The 20,713-nt window shown below is 40.0% G+C and overlaps 11 protein-coding genes across 11 annotated transcripts; 5 read left to right on the top strand and 6 right to left on the bottom strand.

The window, feature by feature from the left end:
• Positions 1–333: 333 nt before the first annotated feature.
• On the top strand, positions 334–1,671 carry C5L36_0C04470 (uncharacterized protein; the record flags this gene model as incomplete). The annotated part of the gene is made up of 1 exon (XM_029466131.1): positions 334–1,671. The coding sequence occupies one exon, from the start codon at positions 334–336 to the stop codon at positions 1,669–1,671; it is 1,338 nt and encodes a 445-aa protein (XP_029321991.1).
• Positions 1,672–1,810: 139 nt separating this feature from the next.
• Positions 1,811–2,932, bottom strand: C5L36_0C04460 (uncharacterized protein; the record flags this gene model as incomplete). Its single annotated transcript, XM_029466130.1, has 1 exon — positions 1,811–2,932. The coding sequence occupies one exon, from the start codon at positions 2,930–2,932 to the stop codon at positions 1,811–1,813; it is 1,122 nt and encodes a 373-aa protein (XP_029321990.1).
• A 529-nt stretch (positions 2,933–3,461) lies between these two features.
• Positions 3,462–5,594, top strand: C5L36_0C04450 (uncharacterized protein; the record flags this gene model as incomplete). The annotated part of the gene is made up of 1 exon (XM_029466129.1): positions 3,462–5,594. One exon carries the CDS (start codon positions 3,462–3,464, stop codon positions 5,592–5,594), a length of 2,133 nt encoding a protein of 710 aa, XP_029321989.1.
• Positions 5,595–5,662: 68 nt separating this feature from the next.
• On the bottom strand, positions 5,663–7,867 carry C5L36_0C04440 (uncharacterized protein; the record flags this gene model as incomplete). Its single annotated transcript, XM_029466128.1, has 1 exon — positions 5,663–7,867. One exon carries the CDS (start codon positions 7,865–7,867, stop codon positions 5,663–5,665), a length of 2,205 nt encoding a protein of 734 aa, XP_029321988.1.
• A 325-nt stretch (positions 7,868–8,192) lies between these two features.
• Positions 8,193–9,443, top strand: C5L36_0C04430 (uncharacterized protein; the record flags this gene model as incomplete). The annotated part of the gene is made up of 1 exon (XM_029466127.1): positions 8,193–9,443. One exon carries the CDS (start codon positions 8,193–8,195, stop codon positions 9,441–9,443), a length of 1,251 nt encoding a protein of 416 aa, XP_029321987.1.
• A 122-nt stretch (positions 9,444–9,565) lies between these two features.
• Positions 9,566–11,146, bottom strand: C5L36_0C04420 (uncharacterized protein; the record flags this gene model as incomplete). The annotated part of the gene is made up of 1 exon (XM_029466126.1): positions 9,566–11,146. One exon carries the CDS (start codon positions 11,144–11,146, stop codon positions 9,566–9,568), a length of 1,581 nt encoding a protein of 526 aa, XP_029321986.1.
• A 506-nt stretch (positions 11,147–11,652) lies between these two features.
• Positions 11,653–13,227, bottom strand: C5L36_0C04410 (uncharacterized protein; the record flags this gene model as incomplete). Its single annotated transcript, XM_029466125.1, has 1 exon — positions 11,653–13,227. One exon carries the CDS (start codon positions 13,225–13,227, stop codon positions 11,653–11,655), a length of 1,575 nt encoding a protein of 524 aa, XP_029321985.1.
• Positions 13,228–13,597: 370 nt separating this feature from the next.
• C5L36_0C04400 (uncharacterized protein) lies at positions 13,598–15,202 on the bottom strand (the record flags this gene model as incomplete). The annotated part of the gene is made up of 1 exon (XM_029466124.1): positions 13,598–15,202. One exon carries the CDS (start codon positions 15,200–15,202, stop codon positions 13,598–13,600), a length of 1,605 nt encoding a protein of 534 aa, XP_029321984.1.
• Positions 15,203–16,106: 904 nt separating this feature from the next.
• Positions 16,107–16,802, top strand: C5L36_0C04390 (uncharacterized protein; the record flags this gene model as incomplete). The annotated part of the gene is made up of 1 exon (XM_029466123.1): positions 16,107–16,802. One exon carries the CDS (start codon positions 16,107–16,109, stop codon positions 16,800–16,802), a length of 696 nt encoding a protein of 231 aa, XP_029321983.1.
• Positions 16,803–16,966: 164 nt separating this feature from the next.
• Positions 16,967–18,544, bottom strand: C5L36_0C04380 (uncharacterized protein; the record flags this gene model as incomplete). The annotated part of the gene is made up of 1 exon (XM_029466122.1): positions 16,967–18,544. The coding sequence occupies one exon, from the start codon at positions 18,542–18,544 to the stop codon at positions 16,967–16,969; it is 1,578 nt and encodes a 525-aa protein (XP_029321982.1).
• Positions 18,545–19,290: 746 nt separating this feature from the next.
• C5L36_0C04370 (uncharacterized protein) lies at positions 19,291–20,019 on the top strand (the record flags this gene model as incomplete). Its single annotated transcript, XM_029466121.1, has 1 exon — positions 19,291–20,019. One exon carries the CDS (start codon positions 19,291–19,293, stop codon positions 20,017–20,019), a length of 729 nt encoding a protein of 242 aa, XP_029321981.1.
• Positions 20,020–20,713: the final 694 nt, after the last annotated feature.

The raw sequence follows: 20,713 nt of genomic DNA, 5'->3' as shown, positions 1-20,713 counted from the left end.
CCCCATTGTTAGTTTTAATTACTGCGTACCGAAAATATGTTTGGAAACTGTGCGAGCGAAAATCGAGAGCGGAAAAAAAAAAAGAATTCGCGGTCCAACACAACTTCACCCGGTTTTGGAAGTTGCCTATCTTGGTAAGTGGAAAAAGTGACATGAATTTCACGTTTAGAAAATTTTCAACTTTTTCAAATTTTCAAATATAAAATTTAAATTATAAATTTTACACTATAGATTTCATTATTATGTTTTCCCTCCCTTTTATTTTTGGGTAATCAGTTTCTAGATTTTTTTGTTATTGAAGAGTCGGTGATTATAGAGATTTTCACAGAAACAATGTCATCTAGTAAGCAGGTACAGTTCAGAATTATTGTCGGATCATATGAGCACTCGCTTCTCTGTGTGTCAGTAACGATTCCTCTAGACCAGGAGGGAGAAGATTCTGATTCCAAGAAACAGGCGCATTTCCATCCAATCTTTCATTTCTCTGCACATTCCCTATCAATCAGATCCATGGATATAGCAAAGAGATATTTGGTTACTGGCTCGAATGACGAGCACATTCGTATTTACGATTTGCAAAAGAGAAAAGAACTGGGCACGCTATTGCAACACCAGGGCTCCATCACCAAGCTCTTGTTCTCTAACGAAGTTGACGATGAGAACCATGACAAGGAGAAGGATGAGAGAAATGAGGATGCAGATTCCAACCTAGGAGAATCCAAGGAAGATGTCTATCTTACACACAAGAGGGGCAAATGGCTATTGTCTGCTTCTGAGGATGGAACAATCCTTATATGGCGTACCAAGGATTGGGAGAAATTCGGTGTTTTGAAAGGACACAAAGGCGCAGTGGAAGATATTGCCATCCACCCCTCTGGAAGAGTGGCTATTTCTGTAGGTGCAGATTCCACTGTCAGATTATGGAACTTGATGACAGCAAAGAAGGCCAGTAGTATGTTTTTGAGGGGGGCTCTAACTAGAGGTCAAACTGCACAGTTTATACAATTTGATTCAACTGGAGAGTTTTTCGTTATTGGATTCAGAGATAGAATCATGTTCTGGACTACCAGGGAGGCCAAAATGTTGAATTTGTTAGGTACTAATAAGGTTGTTATTATGGATGTCCAATTTGTGGTATTAAGCGGAAGGGAATTTATGGTTGTTGCTCTGAATAATGGTTCTATCGATTTCTACGAATTCGAAGACTCATTGTTCAAACTGGAAAGCAAAAAAATCAAAGATATCGATGGTGCAACTTTGGAAAACCTCCCGAAACCAACGTATTCACTACAAGGCCACGCTTCGAGGGTGAAGGGTATATCTTTCTATAAGGAAATCATCAATGGGAAACTGCATGAATATATGGTCTCCATTTCTTCAGATGGGAAGATTGTTGTATGGAATCTGGACCTTGCTGTTATGGACCAAGTTGCCGTTTACTCCACAGGCGAGAGGCTGAATGTTGTTTCCACTGTCCAAGAAACTATCGAGAAAGCTAGTACAATGAAGCCTATTTACAATCCCGATGACAAGTACAAGGACGTTGCTACTGATAGTGAATATGAAAGTGACGGGGAGAGTTTAGCGCATATCATGAAAGGTGGTAAGAGAGTCTCAAAGAAGAAGCAACGTAAGGAGAAGAAGAAGTTGCTGTCTGTGGAGATTGAGTAAATTCAGGAACAGAAGATTAAGTTTGTTTAAGTATTATAAACATAAGTATAAGAATTATGTATTGAATATGTTTATGAGCTAGCATAAATACAAGGAGAGAAAAACAGGGAACCAGGTTTGGAAACTCAAGCTGAGTAGCTTATAATTTAGATTGGTTCAATCTCTTGACATGGTGGTCAAAGAGGTCTTCGGCCTTCTTCCACACAGGCGCAGTCTTTCTATTTGGAAGTTCCTTCAGTGAAGGCAGCAAATCTCTTGCAAAGAATTCAGATGATTCTCTTGGTAGAAGAGATGGCAAATGGTCGATGGATATGACGGATAACTTTGGGCCCTTTGTGGTATCTACCAACACTGTAGGGGTGTCGAATTGGGTGGCAATTGTATAAACCGGCACTGGGTTGTGTGGGTTTGTGGTATCTGCAGAGACATCAACAATGGTTCTCAACTTTCTGCTATCCTTGTTGAGTAGATCGAGGTTGATGAATGGAGGAATTGGCTTGGACAAGTAGATACAATTGACAAAGATATCAGAGTCTGCAATTTCTTGGAATGGACCGCCTCTCTTTGTTTCATTGATATCCCATTTCAATAGGTTGGATTCTGGAATACCAACTTTTTTACAGAGGTCAATTGCACCGGAACCACATCTACCCAATGCACCAATGATTAAAACGGTTGGATATCTGCCGGTTTTCTTGTATGCCTTTGACAGTTGCTTCTTGACATCCGCAACAAGCAAATCTTCGTTTGGGTAAGGCGTGACACCTGGTAGGTCCTTGTCTTCAGAGTTGAGTTGCTTGAAAGACCAGTCTAGGACACCCAGAGCTGCACCGGCAAAACCAGCATAATAACCAAAGGCTGCAACTCTTCTTCCCTGGTCGTTTTCAAGAAATTCCAAATCATATAGTATGCCACCGCCATATGAAAATCTGGATAAGACGTCCTTCCAGCCAGCTTGGTTTTTATAACAGTGTGCAAATTGGATGTGGTCGTGAATCAATGGGAAAGTCTCTTCTGGTAATTCCTTCAAACCAATGATAATTCTGTTTTTTGGTGCAGTTTTCCATGACTCAAAAGGAACAATTTTAGCTCCTGCTTGTCTGTACTCGTCAGTTTTGAAAGTGGATTGTGGAGCTTCTTCAACATAGATCTCAAAGTTGCCTGTATCAAGCAATTGTTTGACAGTCTTTGGAGTGAGTGCCGCTCTTGCTTCTCTAGGCTTTGTTTCTGCTCTTAAATGAAGAATGACTTTGTTTGCCATGGTATTTGTTAATATAAATATGACTTTCAGGAGGATATATAGTAGAAAAGAAAGAAAAATAAATTGGAATAAAGAAAAAAAAGTGGTCACTTTCAATAATCTGAAAATCTACTCAAAGATACCAAAAGTCCATTCTTATACAATTGGAAAGATGACTCTTAATCTTTGTGCGCTTGCCATTATTTTCCTTCCGTAACAGGAGAAACTGGAAAGAAAAGGGGGCAGAAAAAAAAAAAAAAAGAAAATCCAATTCGCGGAACTCTGATTTTTTTTATTTTTTTTTTATTTTGCCTCTTTCCCTTTGCGGAAAATAAGTGAGAAAGAAAAAATAAAAAAAAAATTGTAATAATAAGACGGTGAAGCAAGATAAAAGAAACAAACGTTAATCATCAATGGCTCATGTTATGTGTTTCTTGATTCTTCAAAAAAGATAATTCTTTAACTCTAATCGTATCTTACAGGTTCGGTCAGTAGAAGAGATTCGAATAGAGATTGCGTCGATAGGGCCGGGTTAGTATTTTAAAAAAGAATGGTAAATGACAGTCCAAATAACTCCATATTGACGTTTTCACCTCTGATGACAACCAAGAAGGTCAGAGATCATTTTCAGACGCCAAACCAGAAAAACACCAAAACTACAACAGTACAACAGAACCAGAACACACAGAGATTAAACAGTGCACAAAAGTCGCAATTTTTCCCCCTGCCGAACTCGTATTTACATCAATCTTCACCACAGAATGCTCGGCTTATAAACTCCATCATGGAAGATCCAAATGACGAAACCAACAATAATACTGCGGAGGAGGTGAAGAATGTCATGAATTCAACTACACAGGTTAACGAGGATCCAGATAAGTCGGGTCCCTACACGAACAACATAAACAACCTAGAAACATCGACAATAGTAGACATGAACCAGCCGCTGACACAAGCAGATAAACTACGGCTTTGGAGACACGATGCATTGTTACAGCATCATTATAAGACTGCAGTATACATTGGAGACAAGATTTTATCTCTTACGGGAGATCCAAATGACGCATTCTGGTTAGCACAGGTGCATTATTCTTCAGGGAATTATCAAGTAGCAAGAAATTTACTACTGGGCCCGAAATTTGAAGATTCAATTGGATGCAGATATCTTGCTGGTCTTTGCTTGTATAAATTGGATAAATTGGATGAAGCCTTGGATATAATAGGTGAAATCAACCCCTTTAAAAAAGATCACTCAATAAGAAACGGCGATGGAGGTATTAAGCTTGAAGCATCCATGTGCTATCTTCGTGGTTTAGTTTACAACAAACAGAACAACTTTGAGAGAGCAAAGGAATGTTTCAAGGAAGCAGTTCTTGTGGATGTGAAATGTTTTGAGGCCTTTGACGAGCTGATATCGAATCACTTGTTATCTCCAGATGAAGAGTGGGAGTTGCTGGAGTGTCTCAATTTTGATGATGCAGACAACAATAACGAGCTGGTGAAAATGTTATATACTACAAGGATCAACAAGTATAAAAATTTAAAGATGTTTGAAGAATCAAAACAACGTTTGATTGAGGAGTTCAATTTGGGTGATAATATCGATGTTTTGCTAAGCCAGGCAGAATTGTATTTTATTCAATGCAAATTCCAGAAATGTCTAGAATTATGTAGTACCATTATTGAGAGAGACGAATTAAACATCCCCGCCCTATCAAAATATTTAAGTTGTCTTTACGAAGTAGGAGGGAAGAACAAATTGTTCTTAACAGCTCACAAATTGGCTGAAGATTATCCCAATCATTATATAACGTGGGTTGCAATTGGAATTTACTATTTCTCAATAAAACAGACAGCAGACGCTAGGATGTTTTTCTCCAAAGCTTCCATAATAAACCCCAACTTTGCTGCAGCGTGGATAGGATTTGCTCATACTTTTGCAGCTGACGGAGAGCACGAACAAGCTATAAGTGCCTATGCGACGGCATCGAGATTATTCCCGGGAACTCATTTGCCGAATCTTTTTCTCGGCATGCAGTACTTGCAGATGAACAACTACACCTTAGCATGGGAATACTTGAACTTTGCATATTCAGTATGTTCGAGTGATCCACTTCTATTGAATGAAATTGGTGTTTTAAACTATCACAAAGATGAACTTCAACGAGCCGAATTCTATTTAAGGAAAGCTTTGGGCGCATCAAGGAGCTTAGAATACGGCTCTAAATCTTGGTGCTCAATTCATTGCAATTTGGCACATGTTTATAGAAGAATGAACAAACTTGAGAAATCAGTGATGCACTTTAACGAGGTTTTGAAAATATCCAAAGATGATGTCAATATTTTTTCCACTTTAGGACTAATCTACCTGAAAATGGGTAAAATAGCTAATGCTATTGAATACTTGCATATCGCCTTGTCTATACAACCTACCGATTCAATAGCAACAGATTTATTAGATAAAGCATTGGACTTAAATTTGAAGCTCGCCAATAAGAAAATGTTGGACAAATCACTCTCCGAAGGAACAAATAAAGCCAATTCAAACTTGCAGCAGCAGAAAAACTTTTCTGGAATTTTAGGGGAATTCAGCGGCGGCAACAAGCGGAATAGAAAAGGTCTTGGGAGATACCAAAACGAAGTTGATGATGATGATGAAATCATGGATATTGAAAGTGAGTAAAAATACCTACACTTATATAGTGCCATGCTGTACTCTTTATATAGTCTTTCAGCAAAAAAAAAGTAGGCTTAGTGTAAGGTCGTGCCTATTGTATTTAATAGGACGAATGCCCTATTCAAAACCAACCTTGAGTCTACATCGTCGCATGAATGAATCATGTCACCTAACGAATTGAGAAACCCCCATGATATTAAGAGTTTTGCCCTTTGAGTAGGGTCTGCCAAAGAAGCATCTTCTAAATCAACATGACATATTCTTTCAGACTCTTCCATTGATCCATTTGTCAATACATTCATGACTATCCAAGAAATACAAGACTTGATGCTCCATGCGAGATCTGTTTTTGGAAATTGATTGATAGGTTTTGCCAGGTATTCCTTCATTATCATCATTAGCCCCTCATTTTTCACAATGAAAATTTTGTTTACCGGTTGCCATACAGACAAGTTACTAATAATATAACATAAGGACAGGACTATCTCCATATTCTGTGAATGACACAATTCACCTTTTAGGAAATCAATGAATTTGCATTCTGGCCCTTGATTGATATCTTTGAATTCATTGAATATATAGTTCGAAACATCTAAGCTACACGCAAACAAGTTTCGAATTATATTCAAGGAGCTTAACTTTATCTTGTCATTTTTACTCTTACTGTATTTTAGTATTAGTGTAGCTGGGACATTTTCTTTGAACTTTTGGATAAAAAATTCATCACTTGAGAATAAACTGTTTCTTAAAAGTGATAGCGAAGCACAGACAAGCTCCTCAGACTTTCCGTTTTCCAAAAATCCTCTAACTAGTCCTAAGAGTACGGAGTAATTTATGCTCCTCTTTGGTGAATTCAATTCTAGAACTAAGTTGGCCAGAATATTCAGTATTAGGGACTTTAGCTTTTCCTCACTATCATACTGATATGGAACGTAGAGATCTTCACCGTTCACTGAGAGTATCTCAATCAACAACTGCACGTTGTTATCAGATTTGAACTGGGAACGTAACAAGGAAGCAGACCTAGAAAGCGATCTTAGTATGGTGCAAGCAGCAAATGTCAAATTTGTAGAACAATAGATGGCCTTATTTGCAATACGAATATCTATATTACCTTTACATTCTGATGTCCGCATATACTTTAATATTTCAAGATGTTTCACTAATGTATTCGAAACTAGGGTAGAAGCAGGCCCTGACGAAATTCTCAATTTATTTTTGTCGTTGACCATCCCAAGATGCGCTAGTATGTTTAAACACAACGAAAGCTTGAATGACGTTCCCTCTGCAATATATTTTTCTTCCTCATTATAATAGTCATTGATTACATTGCTGATAAACGAAACATAGTCAACTTCAACTAAAACTTTGTTTATATCTGGAGCACCTTTTAATATCTTGGAAATTAAAGCCAATGGGTACATATCTAGTGGTAGAGAGCACAATTTTGTAAAGACTTTTATAATAGTTGTATTTCCTGCCTCTTGATAAGTGAGGTCTATGATATAAGGCAAAAGGTTGCTGAAATTGTGGGATCTCTGTGAGTAATCAGCAGCGGAGAAATAGTTAACTAACAAAACACTAGTAGACCATTTCAACAGGAATATTGTACTTTTTGCACAGTATAAGAGGAAATTCTTCAACGTTCGGGGCATATCGTAATCTTGATTGGAATAAACATTGGTGTTACCTAACTGATAAGCATATAGAAACAATATTGGTCCAAGTTGTGATACCGATCTCTCCAAAATCTTATCTAGCATTAACGAACGCTGGGACAGTGGATTACTAAATGAATCAAGGGAAAAGCAACATTGTTGAATCCTAGAAACTAGAAGGTTATAACAGGAATCTTTGAAACTGTTACATTGGGTCCACGAGCCAAAAGTCATTAAGAAGGAGATCATTATTTTTTCAGAAGGCAAAGACGTTTTGTTGGTTCGTAAAACTTCAAACAAGTATTTGGAAATGCCTATTGTGTTGGGAGGAGACTTTGTAATTCCTTTCATTGAGCTATAAAATTGAACTGCATCTCTGCAAAATTGATCTGGATTAATAGATCCCTTTGATTTAACTATTAACGTGCCTAACTGGTCAAAGTAATCGAGAAATAACTCTTCATTCATGTTTTTTGTCAAACTGAATTCATTGAAGAGTGACCGGTAGAGATCGTCGTCTTCAGAGGGCCTCCTCAGACGTTGCTTCACGTAATCTGTACTCAGAAGCTTCTCATTTAACAATATCCTTCCACTGGTGTATTCCAGATGCTCTGTAGACATGGATGTGTAATTTTATATTCTTGGCTCTAGTTTACCAAAACTAATATAACAAATCACAGAAGCATTAAACACCTTATCAGTAAACATGTGCCACCTCTCCCATTGAAATACCAACAGATGCTAATGCGAAAGCTGAGCCATCGGCGCGTCGAACCTACCAAAAAATTTTCTATCTTTATTTTATTTATTTTTTTTTTTTCAACAGGTTCTCACTTTGAAGAATATTATCACCAGCTACACAGGTATGTACAGGGTAAAGGTTTAAAAACCTTATCACGCACGTAAAAGTGAACCTACCTATTGTCAGAGGTTAGAGAGATAAAATATGGCGAGAGACCCGTTAATTGGTATTGTTGGGAAACCCTCTAGTGGTAAATCCACAACTTTAAACTCCTTAACTGATGCCAACGCTAAGATTGGTTCTTTTCCGTTTACGACGATAGAGCCAAATAGAGCAACTGGCTATCTAAAAATTGACTGTGCATGCTCACGTTTTGGTAAGGAAGATCTGTGTAAACCAAATTATGGTTGGTGTGAACAAGGTAAAAGACATGTTCCAATTGAACTTTTAGATGTTGCAGGTTTAATTCCTGGTGCTTCTCAGGGTTTAGGCTTAGGTAATAAATTTCTAGACGATTTAAGACATGCAGATGCATTGATCCATGTTGTAGATGTTTCTGGGACAACTAATGCCGAGGGTAAGGCGACAAGAGGTTATGACCCATTGAAGGACATAGAGTGGCTACAAGATGAAATCAGATTATGGATTGAAGGTAATTTGCTTAAAAGATGGGGCTCGATTGTAAGACGACATACAGCTACTAAGTCATCGATTGTTGATACTTTGAGGGCGCAATTTGGTGGTTACGGTGCGAATTTAAACTTGGTCAAAGAAGCTGTTGATTCTATAAAGGATTTACCACCTTTAGAAGAATGGGATAACGAATGGATCACAACTGTGGTTAAGGCATTTATGAGGTATAAATTTCCGACAGTTTTGGCACTAAATAAAATTGACCACCCTGATGCAGACAAAAATGTCTCCAAGATTCTCTTGAAATACCCCGATACAAAGGCTGTTGTCACAAGTGCAATAACGGAACTATTTTTGAGAAAACTCAAGAAACAGGATTACATAAAGTATGAGGAAGGTACCGAGTTTGTGGACACATTTGAGGATCTAGGTGAGGAGTCTGGATTGAAGCCATTGGATGAAAAGCTAAAGGAAAAGCTGGAAAATATTCGAGATCTGGTTTTATATAGATTTGGCTCAACCGGTGTTGTTCAGGTTTTACAAGAAGCTGCAAATGTTTTAGACTTGATTCCCGTATTTACGGTCAGAAATATCAATACATTCACCGGTAATAGCGGCAACTATGTTTTCAGAGATTGCATGCTTTTCAAAAGAGGCAGTAAAGTTGGTGCAGTTGCGAGAAGCATAATGGGAGAAGTCACTATTGCCGTGATCGAGGGTGTGGGAGGCAGAAGAATCTCCCCTGATGATACAATTGATGTGGGTAAAAATGACATTTTAACCTTTAAGGTTGCTCCAGGTGGTGGACCAACACAAGAATAGGAATGTAAAAGAAACAGTAAGTAGAGTTTTCAAGATAAGAAAATTTGTTTGAAAATATAAAATATATAATAAAGAACAAAATGAAGGACTAAGAATCCAAAACAGAATTGGAAAAGTCAGAGTTATAACACGTATCTAAAGTTAACGTTTTCCCTGTCTGTCAAATCTGCAAATTCAATGTTTTCAATGTGTGGAATATCAATCTTACCCTCAGCGAGTAATGCATCTCTTCGTCTATTTTCGGACCAGTAGTTGTAATAAACCCAGATATTAAGCAGAAGCGCAACAGCATAACAAACCACCATTGAGATCTGTCCACCTCTATACTCAGGAGCCTGTTTTGCAATGAAGGTTTGTGGCCCAATCAAGTTACCAGTACAGTATCCAACCAAATAGATTGCATTGACTGTAATCTTCTTAGTATGGCCAGCAACATTCGAAGTAAAACAGGACAATGCACAAATCATCGAGATTGGAGAAATAGAGAAAAGATAGTAACCGGCTAATCTTGCATGAGGTGATTGCTTTGCAAATGCTAGCATACACATTCCTATAAGGGTGATAACCGTAGTGAACAAGGAAACTGCAAGTTTATGCCTGAAAAATCTGACTGTCCAAGCAAAAAGAATACAACCCACGATCTCCACCGCCCCATTGGGCATGTTCATCAACATACTCTTTGTAGCAGAATACCCAAACGTATCTGAGAGTAGAATGTTACCAAAATTCGTTAGTGCACCATTAGGTATATCTGCAGCTATAGCCCAGAAGAAAAAGATCCACGTGTTGATATCCAAAAGTGCTTCCTTTAGCTGGTGAAGCTTGAAATGCTTATTACCAAAACCTTGTTGGTTTGACTTAATTCTGAGAACAACCTGTTTCTTTTCCGTTTTGTTTAAGAACCAGGCCTTCACCGGAAGATCTGGAATGTGGAAGAAGATCATCACACCAACTGAGATGGTCATGCAGCCAATGACGATGAACAACACCTTGAACGCTTCGATGCTGTACGAGTTCATCCTGATGGCCAAGCCGTAGGCGATGGACGAGCCAAGAATGGTTCCTAGCCCATTACACGCAAACCAGATGGCCGTCCTGAGGAACTGTTCTTCTGCCTTGTACCATTGACCGGTGATGATCACCATTGCTGGTGTGACCCCCGATTCAAAGATACCAAGTAGTGTTCTCAACGTTATGAGGCCCGGGTAGTTGGAAGCTGCAGCATGCAAACACAAAATGGCACCCCAAATCACCACAATTATACCAATAGTTTTAGCAACTGGAAATCTCTGCAATATCATGGACATTGGAATTTCCAAAATCAAGTAACCCAAGTAGAAGGACGAACCCACCCAAGAATATTGCGTGCCATGCATGTGATAGTATGTACGCAAACCCATAACAGAGGCCGACGAAGAAGAAACCTTATCCATAAACTGGATCGAATAGAGCAAACAGATCAGAGGCAACAAGTAGATGTCAATCTTGAAGAGTAGCTTGCGGGCTTGTTCATCGGTCAGTTCCACCTCTTCAGCGTCAAATGCATATTTCATGGCCTCGTCAACGTCACCAGTGACATCAACGACTCTGCCATCAATGGAGACAACATGGGAAAGCACAGCATGTGGGTCTAGATTATTTTTGGAAAATGTTGACGTTATTTCAACATTTGATTGATCCTTTTCTTTTTCAAGATCTGACATTTTTTGCCAAATGGGTTATCTTGTTATTAACACAAACGAGAGAACAAGCTCACTACAAACCTAAAATCATTGTGAAGAACTCACAACTTTTATATATAACCGTTTGGGCAAAATTGTGGTGTTTTAAAGTGTGGTTTCTTATCAGTCGTGCAGGAGTAACATGATTATATCCGCTCTCTTATCTTGATAGTCTTAAAGGGTCTCCCTTAGTTCGATTCGTCAAAATTACCCGTTCAATATGGATTTTGGCGCCTGTGGGTAGCGTCACTTACCTAATGCGGCATATATACGACAGTAACGGATAAAAATTGCGGCCGAGAAGTTCGATAAGAGAAGGTGCCATGTTATATAGTTTATCCAACATTTCACTACTAGCAGCTGATGGTACAGAGTATCTCCTCGGGTCTTAGATCATTGATGGCAGGTAATATTTCGAGCGGAAGGTATATACGCTTTATTGACCATTTAGAATACATTTACAAAGAGAAAAAATTGAAAACATGTATTTATAAATGGTATCTAAAAGTAACGTTCTCCCTGTCGGTCAAGTCTGCAAATTCAATGTTTTCAATGTGTGGAATATCAATCTTACCTTCGACAAGTAATGAATCTCTTCTTTTGTTTTCGGACCAGTAGTTGTAATAAACCCAACCATTAAGAACAACAGCAATTGCATAGCACGCAACCATTGCTATCTGGCCTCCCCTATATTCAGGAGCCTGTTTTGCAATGAAGGTCTGTGGCCCAATCAAGTTACCGGTACAGTAGCCAATCAAATAAATTGCATTGACTGTAATCTTCTTGGTGTGGCCCGCTACGTTTGATGTGAAACAGGATAATGCACATATGGTTGCCACTGGTGCTATAAAAACAAGATAATAGCCGGCCAATCTAGAATGTGGTGATTGCTTCGCAAAAGCTAACATACAAATTCCAGCCAAAGTAATAATGGTGGTAAGTAAAGAGACGGCAAGTTTATGTCTCACAAACTTTATCATCCAAGCAAAAAGAATACAGCCCACGATCTCCACTGCGCCTGTGGGCATGTTCATCAACATACTCTTTGTAGCAGAATACCCAAACGTATCTGAGAGTAGAATGTTACCAAAATTCGTTAGTGCACCATTAGGTATATTTGCAGCTATAGCCCAGAAGAAAAAGATCCACGTGTTGATATCCAAAAGTGCTTCCTTTAGCTGGTGAAGCTTGAAATGCTTATTACCAAAACCTTGTTGGTTTGACTTAATTCTGAGAACAACCTGTTTCTTTTCCGTTTTGTTTAAGAACCAGGCCTTCACCGGAAGATCTGGAATGTGGAAGAAGATCATCACACCAACTGAGATGGTCATGCAGCCAATGACGATGAACAACACCTTGAACGCTTCGATGCTGTACGAGTTCATCCTGATGGCCAAGCCGTAGGCGATGGACGAGCCAAGAATGGTTCCTAGCCCATTACACGCAAACCAGATGGCCGTCCTGAGGAACTGTTCTTCTGCCTTGTACCATTGACCGGTGATGATCACCATTGCTGGTGTGACCCCCGATTCAAAGATACCAAGTAGTGTTCTCAACGTTATGAGGCCTGGGTAGTTGGAAGCTGCAGCATGCAAACACAAAATGGCACCCCAAATCACCACAATTATACCAATAGTTTTAGCAACTGGAAATCTCTGCAATATCATGGACATTGGAATTTCCAAAATCAAGTAACCCAAGTAGAAGGACGAACCCACCCAAGAATATTGCGTGCCATGCATGTGATAGTATGTACGCAAACCCATAACAGAGGCCGACGAAGAAGAAACCTTATCCATAAACTGGATCGAATAGAGCAAACAGATCAGAGGCAACAAGTAGATGTCAATCTTGAAAAGTAGCTTGCGGGCTTGTTCATCGGTCAGTTCCACCTCTTCAGCGTCAAATGCATATTTCATGGCCTCGTCAACGTCACCAGTGACATCAACGACTCTGCCATCAATGGAAACAACATGGGAAAGCACAGCATGTGGGTCTAGATTATCCTTTGAGAATGTCGGGATGATGTCCACGCTAGTTTGTTCTTTCTCTATATCGGACATGGTATTATTGTTGGAAAATCAATAGAGACAGGAAAGAACCCCCACCATAAAGAGCATTGTTTTAACAGAGCACAGTTTCAACAGAGCAGAGGTTGCATTGTTATATACATCCTTTATTCTTATCCGGGTTTGAGTCTCACATTGTAGTAGTGATATTATCCATTATCTTCATTTGAGATGGCATTGAACATGTCAAGATAAACGAAATTGCGCCGCGCGTAAAACTTGCCCTAACGGGAAAGCGTGCGGTGTTTAAGGCCTCCTATATATTAGAAAAGTGATGATTTGGTAACAAGTGGCCAATCTTTTTTATTGTGATGAGAGTTTACATTCGAGTACTAGTAATTTACAAGTGTATTTACAAAGAGATTTATTCTTCTTGGATAAAGTCCCAATCTTCGAATCCATCTTCGTACATTGTGGACAACTCTTTTTCGATTTTCACTAGGTCACGTTGGGACGCAACTTTGTTGAATTCCTCGTACTCTTCATCAGTCAATAGACAACTGTCAAACAATGCTTTAATTTTAGCAGGATTGATCTTGAACCCAATGAAAACAATTTCATTTCTCCTGTCTTCATGGACTCCCTCAAAGTCAGCTCTGACAGAGGCCACGGTCTCAGGATCTTGGGGCCAGTATTCTTTAGCCATTGCTCCAAACCATGGTGTTCCTGCACTAAATGTTAACATTGATCCAGCAGAACTCCATTCACCACGTAAAATATATCTTGTTGCTAACCAGAAGAAACCTTTGGATCTGACGACATGATTGAGAGGAGAGTTTCTCTTGTTTCTTAACATTTCCTCCTTGGTTAGCTCCTGGCCTTCCTCCTCCTCCTCCTCATCATCATCATCTTCTCCTTCTTCTCCTTCCCCATTCTCTTCATCCTCTTTTTCTCCTTCTTGTTCATTACCTTCTTCCTCTTGTTCTTCGTCTTCCTCTTCACTCACGTTTTCGTCAACACCATCTGCTTCAGGCAAGTTGATTCTCTCAATGATTTGAAACTTATCACACAATGTGTCGTACAATCTTTGAGGGTGAAAAGGTTTCCGTGCTCTATAAACAAAATTGTTGATACCATATTCCTCAGTTTCAGGCTTAGGAGTAACTCTATTCTTTTCCAAATCATTACCATAACCAATCCTGTTGTTGGATTCATCTAAACTTCTCAACCAACCAGGGGACGTCAAAGCCTTCGTAAAGTTAAACAAACGAGTATTTAACAGTTTATCATTACTAACTTTGGAATAGTTGGTTGTGATTATACGAGCGACAGGGTTCAAAGTATGGACAATCTTTTTGATCTTTTTCAACATCCTCTTTGAGACACCATCAACTTTATTGATAATGATCAAATCAGAAAACTCGATTTGATCAACCAATAAATCGGTCACCGTACGATCTTCCTCACTCATGCTGTTGTTTTTAGACCCCCATCTATCAGCCAAGTAATCTGTTGTTTCAATATCATTTGAAAAATTGACAGCGTCAACAACAGTAATGCAAGTGTCTAATCTCGCCAATTTATTCAATCCACCCATTTGGACGATTTCTTTTAGGATACCAATATCTTCCTCGTTACCTGCAGTTTCAGCCATTAACTCGGAGAATTCCTGGGTGAATGTTTCTGCAACCTGCATCGGTTCTCCGATACCGGTACTCTCAATGATGATGTAGTCGAATTGGTCACCCTTACAAACTTTAATTAATTCTTCAAGCAAATCACCACGTAATGTACAACATATACAACCATTTTGGAACTGGATGACTTTCTCCTCAGTTGTAACAATCTTGTGGTTCTTAATTAATGATGCATCAATATTTAAACTAGAAATATCATTAATAATAACTGCAATCTTGTATCCATGTTCTTGTTTTAGGATGTTTTCTAATAATGTAGTTTTTCCACTACCTAAAAATCCAGAAATAAGTGTGACAGGAATTGGTTCGTCCCGTTGATACGCAACAGTCATTTTGGTTATCGCAGTTGATCTTACCTACTAAATATGGTTCAATCCTGACATTTTTGAAGGATTTTTCAGCACCCTTTTATAGTGAAATTTCATGACCAATACAGTATGTAATTAATAATTTTTCATTGAAAAAGAAAATAGATTATAACTTACACGGTTGTAAGTGGTTCGGAGGTTTTTTGCATACCATAGTGGTGCCCGGAGTAAGCTTTTGCATCATTCCATTTGCTTAGCCTTTCATTGGACAGTTTTCCAACCGGCTGTATCTAATATACCTTCAAATCAATTGATGGATTGTTGGGGTCTACTTTTGTAAGCCGCAATGGGTGCGTGTGGTTACACTTTTTGTCTTGTTGAGTTAATGTTTATGAGTTAACGGATTGGGAGGCATACGACTTACGCCCATCTTGTACTGTCTTTCAATGCAACAGCAAAGACGTTGGAATTAAAATGTGATATTTGATTGTTCATAATTGAAGAGATGGTTTCTTAGACACGAAAATTTCGTTTGCGTTTTTTTCCCTTTTTCCATCTATGTATTTGTCAATCGTCAAACCCGAGCAAATTGGTCGACACTATAAGCTTTCCATTCCAAAAAAAAGTTAAACTTATGGATGCAGTAATAAATCTGTACAGTCTGAACATGTATATACAAAAGTGTAACGTATGCATACACCGTGCACACCGTCTACTTACTTGACATTTGAAACCAATTGGAAATCGTTTTCGGTGTCATCTTGTCTTCGACGTTGGATTCTGTTAACGGGATCCACATCTCCGAGGGAAATGACAATTTCACTACTAGTGAGAAATAGACTGTCCGATGAGATTCAAACCCCTCCCAACGTCTGTTTCTTCCTTTTTGTTTAAGAATCTCTTTGAGTAAGTAATTGGGTAATCAGCAATGCCATCGCATACACCACGTTGTATTTTGATTAGACATGGGCAAACTGCATGGTCCAAGACAGGGCAGTACACATCACATACTGATCTCTCACTCACTCCATTCGGTGTGAAGCAAATGGAAATCACCGGTAAGTATTTAGTTTCGAAGGATGGATACACGTTGATCCACTCGGATGATGTTAAATTGATCATTACTTCTCCACGGAAACGTGCAATAGAAACAAGAGATTTGGTGTTCAAAGGCTACGATTTGAAAAGCGAGATTGATGAAGATATCAGAGAATGGGAATATGGTGATTACGAGGGTCTGTTGACAAAGGAAATCATTGAGTTACGCAAAAGTAGAGGATTGGGAGAAGATTGGAACATCTGGGAGTATGGCTGTGAAAATGGTGAAGATAGTGAAGATGTTCGTAAGCGTATCGACAGACTGATTGCAAAAATCAGAGCGATCCACAAGGAGTATATGGATAGAAATGAATCATGTGATGTCGTAGTTGTTGCGCATGGCCACATTTTAAGATGCTTTGCTGCTAGATGGATTGATATTCCCATCAGCAGAAATCCCAAGTTCATGTTAGACGCCGGAGGTGTTTGTGTGTTGAGTTATCAACACCATAATCTGGACGAGCCTGCAATGTTTTTAACCGGAGCTTTCACAGTTCCCGTTGAGGAAGAAGGTAAAGGCATTTAAGATGAATGTAAGGGTGAGATGGGCAGTTAGAAAGCAGAAGAAGAGGATCGGAAAGAAGATTATATACAATAAAGTAGCGATTATGTAGTAAAAGAAGAAGGAAGAGAACAAATACGGTAACTAGCAAAACAATAAATGAATAAGTTAATGGGTGTATGTAAGTGTTATTTTCTGAGTTCGTTAAGAAGCAAGGATTGTTCATAGGATAACACTCTTTTATGTTTGGTGTTGGCTTGCAACTCGGAGACTTTTTTCAAATGATCGTGGTATTTCTTTGTATCCAAATCTTGTCGCTTTGGCAAACGAATTGGGGATTTTGGTTCATCTGTATATGCTGCCATTTGATTTTGGATTTCTTCAAGAGTATTGTTTGCAGAATAGTTGAACGTATTATTTGGGTTATAGTCGTCGTCCTTCCATTGGGACGAGTTGTAATTTAGGCTTTGATTATGGCTGTGGTTATTGGTATAGCTATGATTGTGGTTGTGATTATGGTTATAGCTATTATTGAGGGAGTTTGAGAGATTTTTTATTGAGAAGGATATTGAAGATTTATACGAGGAAGGCATCAAATCGGAGGTACTCGATTGTTTTTTGATTTTGCCAATGATTGGCTGTAGGAAGTTGTCGTTATCCACTGAATCGTCATCTGAGGGATTCAAGTCACGTAGTGAATTGAAGGAGACATAATGGGAATCCGTGGGGGAAGGTGCGACTGAAGCCGGTGAAGTTGGTAGTTTGATTGGCTGGTCCTGGCATTTATTTTTGGATAGCAAGAAGACACCTGAGATGATTGACAGGGAGCCTACCAATAGGGAGAGAAACAAAAAAATGGTGATTTGGTCGAGCTGTTGGTAGAAAATCAACGAGTTGGAAATACTTGTCAGGTTGAAAATAAAAAACACTAGGGGGTAAAGGATGGAAGTCGATATATTTTGCAGTCCCTTATTCAATAGGAAGAGTTGGGACAATCCCAAAGAGACGAAGATCAAGACAATCGAGAAGGCTGAGAAATTCAACAAGGATGTCCAATTTTTATTGGAGAAAGTATCAATGAGGATATCTATGCTTGACTTTGCCATCAATAAGGAATATGCAGACAAGATACCTGATATGGAGCCGTACAAGCAACCTTTCAGCTTTTGTAACTCTTGAGGCGAGAGGGAGAAGAGGGCGGTCAACCACCTTGCGATTAGAAATTGGTTGTTATGCAAAGACAAGGTTATGAAGTTGCGGTTGAGCTGGGAATTGATGAGCAAGATCCATGCAGAAAGTATAGACACAATAGCCACATTGGAGAACACCCATGATCTGAATAGGCTGCCCCTAGCGAACTGCAGAAACTGGGACAAGTTATGGTCGGGTTCCACCAGGTAGCCTCCCGTGTACGCCGTCAGCACTGCGCCGAGTGCTATAAGGATGGACCCATAGAGGGAGTAGTCTGTGAACTCTTCGTCCAGTAGAATGGAATGGAAGAGGGTGTTAAAGACCAACCCGATGGATTGCAGTGGAGACAATAGAATCAGGGGCAAGGATGTGATTTGTATGGAGGAGCCAAAGATGTTAGCCGATAGAAAAAGAAAGAGCCCAAGGTGCCAAAGCTGTCTGTTGGTATTATACCACGAGGAGGATGACTCGCTAGAAGGGGATAAGTACGATTTCCTCTGTAGAATGAGGCCTATTGACTGTGCTGCGGAGGAGACCACTGCTGCGACGCAACCAAGCACGATATGGGACTTCATTGGCAGTCAGAGTGGGGGGATATGGGGGGATGGGAGGGGGAGAAGATCAACTGTTGTGCAGGGTGGCTGAATGGACTCGCAATATAAGCTATTTCGTGTTGGTAATATTGACAGTGACAATAACAGTACAGGAATTGAAACAGACTCGTAGACGTGGAGGGGGGGTAAATCATGTTAGCTAGCACAGCCTTGTTTTCAATTGCTTTTGCGTTTGGATTGAATTTATTCTGACAAGTCTTTGCGGTTACAAGTGTAGATTTTTCGGGCTCGCGACAAATGTCCTCTAAAAGAGGCGAGGACAAGGTCAATGAGAATCTGTTACAAAGAGCGCGCGAAAATGTACGCCTGTTCCTTGGAAGGGGAAGGGAGAAAAATAGGGAAAATAGGGAAAATCGGAAAAATAGGAAAAATAGGAAAAATAGGAAAAATAGAGAAAATAGAGAAAATAGAGAAAATAGAGAAAAATCGGAAAAATAGGAAAAATAGGAAAAATAGGAAAAATAGGAAAAATAGAGAAAATCGGAAAAAAGGAAAAATAGCACCCCAGTCTCGCGCACTGCGCCACACGGTTGCACGTGTTTGGCGCTGCTGGAGAGTGTCTGCTGCCAGAGCTCAGCCGTGGCGTATGGAAAAAAAAAACACATCCATGCGAAAATACAACTACAACAAGTGATACTATTGTTAGTTTGGCTATAAGGATGTATACCTACCACAATTAGTACTGCTATTGTTGCACAACCACTACAATGGGACTCGAAAGAGAAGTTGCAGATATTGTAGACCAGCTCGGTTCTATTGACAGTGATGTCATTGCCGAGGGGGTTGAGCACTTGGAGAAGTTGCTGTTAGGAGTATGCATGGACACGAATTTAGAGAAGGCCTTTCTTGATGTGCAGACACGCCATCTCCAGTATTCCCTTGCACGACTCTTGTTACCGCTCCTTCTCCACTCCACGACATCGCCATCGCCATCAACGTTGCCATTGTCTCTGCAACTGCAGATGTACCCGCTTCTACGCGGGGTGCTTCTCCTACACCCAGAGAGCCGCCGGCTCGCCACTAGACGTGACCTTGCACAGGTGGTTGCTAACATTACCCGCTTTGGAGCTGGCGGTAACATCGACGCCAACAGTACACATCTTGTGTGTGAGAATCTACTCCTTAGTGTGGCCCTCTCTCTTGGAGATTCAGGTACGGTCAATTTCAACATCCTCGTCAAGGAAATGCAAATATTCGATGGAGTTGTTACATTGTTAGACACTGGAGGGCTCAGCTCAAATTTCTCCAATAACGGATATTCAAACAAACATTCTCAAGATCAAGTGCGAGTTCGGTGTTTGGAATGGCTATTTTTCTTTATTGGCAAGACATCAGCATCTGAGCTGCGACGGATGGCCCGCACCAGACTCGAACCCGCGTTTCTCGACCGTCTCGTTGCCGAATACGCAGCCGAAAACCCATTTTTCCTAAACTGACCTAGACTATACTCCCTCTCCCCCCCCCCCTTCCTTCGCCATACGCGGCCCCGGCCCCGCACACGGACACGGACACCAGCCCGCACGCCAATACCGACAGGTCTCCCCCCCCCTTCCTTCCACCCAACTTCCCTATACAATTCGTGCATTACACACTGGTATATATAATTACTCCAACCATTTACTTTTACTTTGGAGCAAAAAAAAAAAAAAAAAAAAATCCAAAAATTAAAAGTGATCCTTGTTAACCCCTCGATCCAGCTGAGCCCTCCTCAACCATTTACTTTTCTCTTCTTCCGGGCCCGACATCGCACGTCCTCCTGCGATGGGTGTCTGCACCTACCAACATACGCTCATTCACACACCTATATCTGTTTATCTACTCGTGTGTGCATGCTGAACAGTAGCTCCAGGATGTGTATATGCTCGGAGAGGAGTTGTCGACATTGACAGTAGTAATAGCAGTAGCAGTAGCAGCAGCAGCAACTATAACAGTATATGTAAAAAACAGCAAGCGTTGTCTACTCTGCAAGGAATAGAAAAATCAAACCTTGCGGGAAATGTCGATATTAAGAACCTTCTATTATAATCTCCGGGGCATTACGTAACCAGGCCGTTCTCCGGGATGGATTCCTCATATCAACAATACGGGGAGGTGGGGGGACGCACGCTGACATGTACGTGAGTGGTATAC

This window comes from Pichia kudriavzevii, chromosome 3 (assembly GCF_003054445.1).
Source record: "Pichia kudriavzevii chromosome 3, complete sequence".
NCBI classification, from domain to species: Eukaryota; Fungi; Ascomycota; class Pichiomycetes; order Pichiales; family Pichiaceae; genus Pichia; species Pichia kudriavzevii.
Note: the sequence above shows the minus strand (reverse complement) of the source record. Positions and strands in the feature narration are given on the sequence as shown.